At 40.1% G+C, this 10,875-nt stretch overlaps 1 protein-coding gene across 1 annotated transcript; it reads left to right on the top strand.

Moving 5' to 3' along the window:
- Positions 1–7,700: 7,700 nt before the first annotated feature.
- Positions 7,701–10,602, top strand: nppal (natriuretic peptide A-like). The gene is made up of 3 exons (XM_039754954.1): positions 7,701–7,913; positions 8,259–8,583; positions 10,289–10,602. The coding sequence occupies exons 1-2, from the start codon at positions 7,830–7,832 to the stop codon at positions 8,565–8,567; spliced, it is 393 nt and encodes a 130-aa protein (XP_039610888.1). The 5' UTR covers positions 7,701–7,829; the 3' UTR covers positions 8,568–8,583; positions 10,289–10,602.
- The last annotated feature ends 273 nt before the right edge of the window (positions 10,603–10,875 follow it).

The following is a 10,875-nucleotide window of genomic DNA, read 5'->3' as shown; positions in this document are numbered from 1 at the left end:
ATGCACTTTCTCAGTAAGCCGCTCAGTTACCAGTTGTGTGCCATGCCTAAACAATCATTTCACTACAGTACTGTATAGAACATGGTATGCAAACAGTATAAAGAAAGCTTCTGTGCAAATTGTGGGTATCTGAATATGACTGGTGTTATTGGAGGCATAGGTATTAGAATGAGACGCCTATATCGAAAAATCTCAAAACTGATAGTAGAAAATAATAACCTCCTGTAAATGAGCAAATCAATCACCAGTGAGAATGAATTCATTATAAAGAACATAGTGATCAAGCTGCCAAGTACGATACAAGATGTAGTAATGTAAGTGAACTACAGTCATACATGGAGCCAAGGGGATGGATTCTCCCGTCTCCCTGATCTTCTCACCAGCCTTTGAGAAATGGACGAAAGAGCTTAGTGAGAAGCACTGATATTTGTTATTGACAGACTGGCTCTACGTTGGGATGACTTAAGTCCCACATGAAAGCTCTGTAACATACTTGGGTAAAATTTAGTGTGCGATTCTTGTGGAGCCACAAATCCATCTAAAATTGGTGACATCATTGTCCCTTATCCACTGTGTGGTCCCATTTTTAAGACATTAATTATGACAGGAGCATACCAAAATGAGAAGAAAAACATACAAGATTTAGTAATATCTGAGCATGCTTGTCACACTATACTCTGGGTGATCAACTCCAACACATTATAGTCAATAAATGGGTGGAGTGGTGGCTCTGAGGCTAGAGATCTGCACTGGCAATCGGAAGGTTGCCGGTTCGAATCCCGTAAATGCCAAAAGGGACTCTGCTCTGTTGGGCCCTTCAGCAAGGCCCTTAACCTGCAATTGCTGAGCGCTTTGAGTAACTGATAAAAAAGCGCTATATAAATGTAATGAATTATTATTATTATTATTAATTGAACAAGCACTGAGGCACAACGATCAGCTCCTTTTTTAACCTGCAATTTTATCTCTCTTTAATTTAATATTGTTTTTTATCAGCATGCTGCTGCTGGAGTTTGTGAATTTCCCCTTAGGATTAATAAAATATCTATCTATCTATCTATCTATCTATCTATCTATCTATCTATCTATCTATCTATCTATCTATCTATCTATCCAACAGCAGCCATAACGAGACTATGCTAAGGTGAAATAGCTTCCAGCCTCCACTGAAACAGACTCTCTGTCAGTGCTTCCCCAATCTGTCAGCTTCATTCTGTGCGAGTTCAAACAACAGAATTCCCTCTGTCAAGAAGGTTTACTTTTCTTCCTGCCTTATTAAAGGTTAATCTGTTCTTTTCTTCTTAGTTATAAAATTATTAAATCAGTTTCTCAGAATATGAAACTATGTCGTCACTGATCTGTAGGCTTGTTTCTCACAGAAGAGCATTCGCCCAGCAGGAATGTATCACCACTGTCATTGATGGTTTTATATAACTAGAGAGATGGAAAGAGGGCAGCACTGGTCATCTCCACTGAGGTGATTCGCATGGGGCATTGCCAAGAGAATCCACACAGAAATGACCTACAGTGTGATTCTTCAAAATGTGTGTGGTAGTTTTATTCAACAAGAAACATCCATCAATTCAGACAACTTTACTTTGGTTTTCTTTGTGCGTGAGGTTGCATTAGAAAAAATAACCTGTGCTCACTCTGACAGCAATCGACAGTGATAACCTTTCTCTTTACTCCATATTCATCATCCATAAATCATATGATGGACTTTAGACCCGGAGGTTCAGAGTTCACCAGTTGGTTACTGAAAGTCAACAATCTGCTTAGCGAAGGTGTCGATTTGATCAATATTATTCAACAGCGTAAAAAAGGGTCATTTAAGTTTACCAGAAAAACAATATTGCTTCATGTTTGATGGAGATTTTGTCATAACATTTACTCCTCTTGTTTATTGCTATTGGTCATCTTGAAGCATTTTCAATTTCAGCCACATAAAGGCAGTAAATAAATATAATTTTTGATCGTTTCATTTATTAGACAATTAAACACTGATTTGTGTGGCCTTGTGATTAAATGTTTGGCTTATACATCAGATGGTTGACACTTCAGTCTCAAACCACCTCAGGTCACTTAATCACCTGACTGCTCCTTTTGTAAAAGAAAAAATGTTTGTGCAAATAATGCTGGATGATGTACATTATTGAAAGACACTATAAAAAAAGCTTGTTTGTTCAATTGATTTGTCTTAGGAACGGCAGATGCAGTTTAAAAGTCAAATACAACGAAGACAATATCACACTAAAGTGATGCCTCTTTCCCCCTCCATTGAAATGTTGCTTCTTAACAGTATCTCTGAAAGTGATCATTTTGGGAAATGTCCACATCTGCCAAATACTTTACAGTTTGGTTCAGGTTTCCCATAACTAGTGCAGTGATCTCTTCATGGGGTACTCTTGCAACATGTTCATACTGTGTCTGTGTCTTTGCTTTAGGTCCTGGCCAAACTGCTGGCTGTTGAAATGGATAAGAATCACCAAACCTTGGAGGAAGCCACTACTGCGCCTGAAACGTTTACTACCCCCTGGGAAAAGGAGCACATCATGACGAGCACAGATACTTTACTGAGTGAAGATGCTCTTGCCAGACTCCTTCAAGATATCCTAAAAATCCAGAAGATAAATAGAAGAACTAACAAGAAAGGCACATCCAAAGGCTGTTTCGGAGTGAAACTGGACAGAATAGGCTCAGTGAGTGGCCTGGGCTGTTGAGAGGCGACAGTTCAGTTTGATGTTTGCTAAAGGTTAGTTCAACAAATCACCCCAAATCTACTGGCCCTAGGTTACAATACAATATAAACTTCAGCTCTCTCTCTCTTAATGTCCTTATCTCATTAAAAGCCAATTTTCAAAGTTGCCCAGCAGTTTTGAACAATACTGTGCATGTTGAAAAATTAACGTGATGGATCCATGTCTGTTCAGTCCTGAAACACAATGAGGGGGTAAGAACACCCAGAGGAAGGCTAAGGGTCCACAAGACTCACATTAGGCATTTTTCCATTGCAGGAATTTTGTTTTCAGGTTCTAATGAGTTCCTGTATGATGAAGGCCCCCATGGCTAATTTTGTGTGTTGCGTTCCCACTGTACAACAGGAAGTGCACACTATGCAACATGCAAAGAAGAGAGTGAAGAAAGGGGCATTCGTAAATTTGGGGGTAGAGAACTCCCCATTTATTGCTTTTGAAGTGATTACGATTTCACCCGCGGATTAGCACTTTGTTGTAGCACACCAGGGAGGCAGCTATGAAGAGTGATGCAGTGCAAAGTGCAACACTCCATCTTTACCAATAACTCTGCAAACTTCCAAACTACTAACAGATCTGTAAGATGGTGCCAATGCTTGTAGTCAGCCAGTCCCCACAATTCATTGCCTGAGCCCCACCCACGATTTTTCTTAGCTGAACAAAAAGTACATATCCTGGAGTAAGTACCAGGAACCACAAATGGTCCAGCTTCCTGCAGTGGGAATGCTAGCATATCTTAAATGTCCCGGATTCCAAAAAAATGTTCCTGTGGTGAGAAAGCCCTAATAAGTGAGCATTTTTCATGAGGGGTGATGTTTTGTGCCTGAATATTAAAAAAAAAAAAAAACAATATCGCCTTTTATAATATTTCATTTGTCTGGTAATGACAAAAATGTTGTGAAATTCTCGAGACACGTATGTTTTGAAGTAAGTTAGTTTTGTTCTGTAATCATGACACTGGAGTGGGGTGACATGTTGTATGTTGATTTGCTCATGTTAGTAAGAATTTCACTGAACTCTACACAAATGGCAATAATGACCCAACACTCTTAAAAATAGTGGTTCTAACATAGTGTGTGGTTCCATTGTTTGACAAAGAACCATTTCATTCTAGTGGGTGTTCTTTAAATATCAAATAGTTTCTTTACAGTTAGAAAGAAAAAAGAAATCTCCAATGTAGGCTAGCACGGTGCCAACAGATGAAGAAAACCTGAGCAGCCTGTGTTATTGTATGCAGGAACCCAATGAAATTTTACACGTTTGCTATCATCTTTTCATTGTTATTCATGGGGCCAGATCTAAATAAAGGGTTTTCTTCTGGAAAATTCATGCGGATGCTTCTTTTGATAACCAAATCTAGTTTTCTCCATGGTATTGTTCTGAAGAATCACTTTGGCACCTTTATTTTTTGGCGTGCATAAACCTCTCTAACAAGTAAACCCTCTGTGTGCAGCACAGACCAAGTTAACCTTTACAGCCAACCCATCCATCTACTAGGCTTCCCACTTTTTATTGGCCCAATGGTGTCTCACGCTGTTCTAGAGTTATCAAAAAACATGTTCTGCAAGTATAATCATATTTATGTAGTGTAGATTCTTTGGGGAACTACACAATATGTTCAGTGTTAAAAACACATCCTCACTGTGTCACGGGGTGCCGCAGCCTATTTTAGCAGCATCGGGCGTAAGGCAGAATCAAGTCAAATGGCCAAGACGCAGGCTTCAATGGCCGCTCTCGATGGAGACGGAGCTCGGAATCTGAGTGGTCAAATGTCCTTAAAACCGAACACAATAGCCGTGGTTATGGAAGGGGCGGAGATGTAGGAGACGCGGATGGACTGTCTTGTCGCGGCGGGGTTCTGGATTTTAATACTGGAATAAGTAATGTGCTTGTGTGCAACGCATAACAGAAATTGAGCCAAATCGATGGCATATCGGGCTTGCGGCAGTTTCTCTAAGTACATGAGATATGCGAAATGCCTTTCTGAAACTAACTGAAAAATAATGTTACAGAAAGAAATTGCATAAAATGTTAGATATGGGAGCAGCAGCTGATCGCCACAATGTTTGAATTTGAAAGCATCGTGATCTTCGAGAGCAGCCATCCATCAATCCACCCGTCTACTGATTTTCTGAAAACGCTTATTCCAAATAATCAATTAAACAGGACGATCCCACTGGCGAGTCGTGTGGCGTTCAGTTCCTGCAAACGGACGTCAATAGTAAAATATTCGTTTCACAATTAAAAGACCTGGGATGCTATTAGGATGCGGTTCTTATAAATTCCGCTGCATTCAGACTCCCTTTTTGTTGCCTGTCTAAATTATGCGCGATCACGGACGTGGACCCGCTGATTTATTCCGACAGTGTCAGACGTGTGTTTTGGATACGCTGGGTTAACAATTACGAACACCTGGGGGCTGGAGTTGGAAAGTTGATCTCTGTCCCCAATTAATGCAAAGGGTGACTCGGAAGAGCGAACTGCTCGCATAATTCCACATACTAAAGTTCATCTTTACAAATGATGAACCTCACGACGTCAACCGGGTAATTCTTGAACGTTCCTGCTGATGAAGACACAGAGAGTCAGAGCACGCGTGCGCATTTTTCTCCTGCTCCTTGTGACTTTACTTTTTCTCTTTTTTTCACGCAGAACTTTCGAGATGAATGAAAATAAAGATGCGGGACTTCCGAGAATGACAAGAGATTCTCCAGAAAAATAAAGCTCATTTCATTTTATCAATAGCTTCGACTTCTTCATTATCGGATTCTGCGCAGTGCAAGAAATATCACGTATGCATTTTTGAAGCAATGGTGCAACTGCAACTTATGAAAGCTTGCCCGATAATTATATTCAATTGTTTTAAATATATACTGTAACTTCATGAAATTTCTCCATGCACTTCCACTTATACCTCAATAAACGTTTTCAAATCATATAGCCTATGTGTCTGTCAGCATACATTTAAGGTGCCCAATCTTTCTCCTTGTTCCCTTGCACGTGGTGTTGGTTTTAACGCGTCCTAACAGGGTAGCGTGGTCTTTTTAAACGAACACTCCATCCACTTTAAAGTCACAGGGAACCGATGCCACCTATGGGACGCCAGTCAATTTCAAAATGTGTATGTCCCACCCACAGCTAAGATATACAGGTAAAATGGCTATTGTTAATGGTACTAACGGATAAAACCACATTACAAAAAAGGTGATTCGATATTTTTTTATACCAGATACAAAGTTCTGAAAGCAGCATGACTGCAATCTAGGCAGGACAAAAGTACACCGATGGATACAGAAAGCAGAGGCGAGGCAACCCGTTATTTACCCCTTTCTATTATACGACTTCATTAAGCGGGTTTCTTCCCTTTCGAGTACACATGGGCGGGGCACAACATTTGGTACTTCGGTTCGAACTCCGGACCGGTCACTCCCTGTAAGGGCCCAGAAATCTCTCTTTGCCTGCGACTTAGCTTTGGCAAGATCTCTGATTTTAATATCCAGCTTAAATACTCGCATATTGGACAACTGGCGACGTAAGAACAGTCACATATGAGGCAGTCCGAGCGATGATGATAATGATGCGATGATCCAGCGTCCCTACCGGCCATGGTTGTTGCCTAGTGCTCAATGCAGCTGGAATGAACTCTGGCTCGTTTCGACTAATGAAATGGAAACCGGTTCGAAAATCAATAGAGATACAATGACATTTACAGATAAGTACTGCTGATCTCTGTCCTCCATCTGTAAGGCCTACACATAGCTCTAAAATGTTATTTCCAAGCGCTAAAACGATTGGGATTCTGTTTTTAGGAGCTCTACAGCGCAGTGGTTAGGACGTCGGCATAAATCAGCATGACCTTTCCGAAACGTTAGCTACACAAAAACAAAATTTGGTCAGCCTGGACTGTCAATGTCCGACCTTAAACCGAATCCAGCCCTGACAGAACTAGTTTGCTTTAATAGTCAGCCAGTCATTTTCTAAACCTAAATAGGGTCGCGGGGGTCGGCTGGAGCCTATCCCAGGTAGCAAAGGGCGCAATAGTACATGGGGAAGTTTGAGTCATTAAATCACAGTCCAGGCTTTCCACGCCATTACGCTCAAAGACAGACTATGGCTTTCTCTCTTTCATTTCAAAAATCTGTAATTACTGCACTTCAGTTATCAGCGAGGTGTTGATAGAAAAAGAAACCAAATAATGTCTACACTGGTCATTGAAGTGACAAGAGCACTGTGTAAGGGCCTATATAACGTAATGATTGATTAATGAGTACATGTATTTACATTCCACGATATTTGGCGCACCAATTATGTTATTGCTAATGCAGCTTTTGTAAATAATTCTTAAAACTTTTTTTTAAATGTAAACACTTAACCACAACAGACAGTAAGAAGAAAGCACATAAAGCGATCCAAATAAAATTTAGTTTGTGAGCACTCCAACAGTATATATTCCAATAACGTTAAACTTAATAAAGTTAATTTAATAAAATATGAATATGACATCGGGGATAAATCGAGACCAATGTCCTATTATTGATCCCTTTTCTCTGACTGTTCGTTTCAAATCAAATCAATATGTGAGCCCAATCAGCCGTATTCTGGTTGTTAAATGGACACTCGCGCAGGACGAGTTTTCGGGGCTCGGCTCGCCTTAAGAAACAGCAGACTGTTTATTGTATTCACGGTCTCATATTCAACATGTCAATTGTACCAATTTGTAAACTTCAGTTATGAGTAAAAGAGAAGCGGGAATTGCATGGGAGGGAAATAAATGATGTAGAAATTGTGCGTGATTGCAATAAAATTGACGTCCGGAATATACAGTACAGTAATGGAATGCCACACCTGGAGCTCGTGGTGCGTTTCTGCCACTTTAACAGACATGGCTATGATATTAAATACAATCTCAAGACTCGCGGACTGTTATAAAGCGGAGGTATGCTGCGGCAAAGGAGCTGTGTGACGCTGCTTCGACGATCTGATATAAAAGCACAAGTCGCGCACTGAACGCATGTCAAGCCCAGTCAGTAGCACAACCGTCCACAATAATCCCTCTCTCAGTTATCCACATTTATCATGGTCTCCAGGCTGACGGTCTACTGTGCTCTTTTCATCATCGTTCTTTCCCAAGTCAGTGCCAAACCTGTTTCCAGTTTACAGGTAAGAGAGTGTTAAATAAGTTCCCGTACTGAATTATTCAAGCTGTCAATGTGAAGCGAACATGCATTTTAAAGATCGACAATGTATAATAGTTCATGACAGTACATCGATCATACACGCCGTCTTAAGAGATGGATAAGGTGCAGGATGGTCTTGGACTGATAAGTAACAGCTAGAATAACTAGACGCGGGTCCTGAATGTTAGCCATGCCCGCATATTTCTTGTGAGTCTATTCTTCATATCAATCTGTTATCCATTGAGTATGTGGTTCTGGGTATTTCTAAAAAAATATGCTATGAGCCTTATTGAAACATGTGGGAAAATATCTGCCGTATTTCTTTCAGTCTTTTGCGCAGCTTTTAGAAGACGAAAGCAACCATCCATACGTCGACTCGGACGATGACACTCGGGGCGGCTTGGACGTATCTGCCGAAATAGCAACCGACGATTCAGAAGCTGATATACCTTGGAATCACAACTTCCGAGACCTGCAACATCGGCAAGCGGCACATTCCAGCAGGATGCTGAAGCTCTTGAAGGACATCTTAACTTCATCCGGACGATCTTGGGATCGCGAAAAAAAGAGTGGGCTGCGAAGCTGCTTCGGTGTTAGACTGGACCGGATTGGATCTACGAGTGGACTGGGGTGTTGACTGTCCCCAGGACAAGGTATAACACGATTTACATGCTGCATGCTGCACTAGGAAGAGGGGTACGCGCTGTAAACGCGGTATTTCTCTGTTTTACCAATTCCAGTAAAACTGCAAGCAGGCACTTTAATCATAGTGTAAGGCACGGATACAGATAATCTGGCTGATTTGGATGCGATGAGAATTTTACTTTCTACAGGACATAAAAATCGGAACGATTCGGCCTTTTTGAACATTTGTATTACTGGTAAGCTGGGAATACTGTTATTATGTTAGACAGTGAAAAGAGGGCGTGAGAAGTTTGAAGATACTTTACGCTCCATGCATGGCAATTAAATCAAAACGCATATAATGATATTAAAATCAGGGAGGGAGTATCGCTAATTTGTCTTTCTTTAAAAATCTTACGAAGCGTAGGCAACTGGCAAAGATCCCTTTAATGTGCTTAACGCAGTAGAGGAGCGCAAGTACTTGGCTGTTAGCAGGATTTAAAATCAACAATCTGCACATTTTCGTAATTAAAATGGACTTGAACGTCTAGTATTTAAATCAACATGCAGTGGTTCACGGTAAAATGGGGCGTCTTTGACCAAACGTTCTGAATCACTGCGATTCACAAAGCAGTCTTCCGACAGTCTCAACGGGCGATAAATATTTGATATTTGTGTGGCGTCATTAATGAACTCTCCAGGAAAACATTATCGTCTTAGCACAAATCAGTCAATGAACTTGAAATTGTTTAAAAAAAATCACAGGCTACACAATATATCGCCCATTTTCAGTAACTATTTCTTCGAAAAAAAGTCAGTAAACCCTGCAACACCACAATGGTGTTCATCTCTGGTAGTCAAACAGGTGTGTTTTCCATAATAACAATACAAATACAAAAAAGTGTCCACACTTAAAATACGAACAAATCTTTAAGTACAAGCGTCTTCAAAATAACTGATTAATTAAAACAATATTCTATAAGTAAAGGTGCATGCAATGTCAAATTAAGTGCGTTTCTTTGCACTGAATACATCCAAATGGGAAGTCACAACCATGCAGTTACAATCTAACAAAAACAAGTATCGGTTCAGCGACTGCACTTCTTGTCATCTGAGCCAGTTATGGCTGCGATCTCCTGCTCCAGTTCTGACCAGCCAGCGCAATATACCCCGAGACTAGAACTGGACATGCAAACTGCAGGGTGGCTGTGCCTGAATAGTGGACTCCCTATAAGGTTACCTACATTACATTTATGTTTCATTAGGAGAAGGAATTTTGTGTTTTTTTTAAATACAGAAACATTAAAAATCAACACAGTAACCAGGATTTAACATCGTGAGTTCGAGCCCCAATCCTTCTGAGGGTTTTATTTCTGCATCCCCAAAGAGTTCTATATATGACGCAGCAATTCTCAAAACCGTCTCTGTTCACTGTGCACTGACAGGGGGCCCTTGTGTTGGACTAATACTCAGTTCAGGGTTGGGTCCTGCCTTGTGCCGTGAGCTTTGTGGAACGGCTACTGCCACCATGAATTGGATTAAGTGGGTTTAAGAAAGTTACATTGTCATAGTGAGGAATAATCAAATAAATACGTTAGGGGTGTGTGGTGGCGGGTGGGGGTAAGGGTATTGGGAAGTTACAGGATATCAGTAAGAGATTAGCATTAAAATAGCTGCAAACCTATATATGATTCAAGGTTTGGCCCTGAAGTCACGACTCATCTATTTTCACAGGTCAGAAGAGCCATTTGTCCATTCTGGAGACTGCATAATGGCTGGATCCCAATGCCTGGAGACAAAACTTTAAACCAGAGTATCACATGCTTGGCGAAGTTTTACAGATAATGATAAATTATTGTATAAATTAATATTCATATGTACTGATTTAATCAAATGTTTATAGATGAGGTCTGTACATACTGGATTTTAAAATCATAAAATTATTTATTAAATATTTATTACTACCATGTACTGTATATGGTGTTTAATGGAGAAAAAAGTAAAATAATGTACTTGTATTCAATAAAATGAACACTTTGCTTATGTAACAGTCTCTTCTAACCTAATTGTTTGTGTTAAATTAAAGCATCTGAGAAAATGTTTTCAAGTGTAACCAACAGATCAGTTTTTTGTCCAAAATAACATTTATTTCATTTTGCCTAAAAACATCAATTTAGACATTTCTATAGGCTAATTACAATAATTGAGATTCAATGCCATCTCTGCATTCTGTAACTGATTTTGAGAGGTATGGAGGTGCAGAGGTTAGTTCGGTTATCTCTCTTGAAAACCGAGTCTGAATCCTAGCTGGATACTACTGC

The sequence above is a fragment of the Polypterus senegalus genome, chromosome 6 (genome assembly GCF_016835505.1).
Source record: "Polypterus senegalus isolate Bchr_013 chromosome 6, ASM1683550v1, whole genome shotgun sequence".
NCBI lineage: Eukaryota > Metazoa > Chordata > Cladistia > Polypteriformes > Polypteridae > Polypterus > Polypterus senegalus.
The sequence above is the reverse complement of the archived record's forward strand: the minus strand, read 5'-3'. Positions and strand labels throughout refer to the sequence as shown.

Excerpts from the sequence above, each read along its gene's own strand:
- nppal (XM_039754954.1), top strand. The coding sequence starts at position 7,830 with ATGGTCTCCAGGCTGACGGTCTACTGTGCTCTTTTCATCATCGTTCTT. Across the intron at positions 7,914-8,258 it reads AACCTGTTTCCAGTTTACAG|TCTTTTGCGCAGCTTTTAGA; the intron begins GTAAGAGAGTGT and ends TATTTCTTTCAG.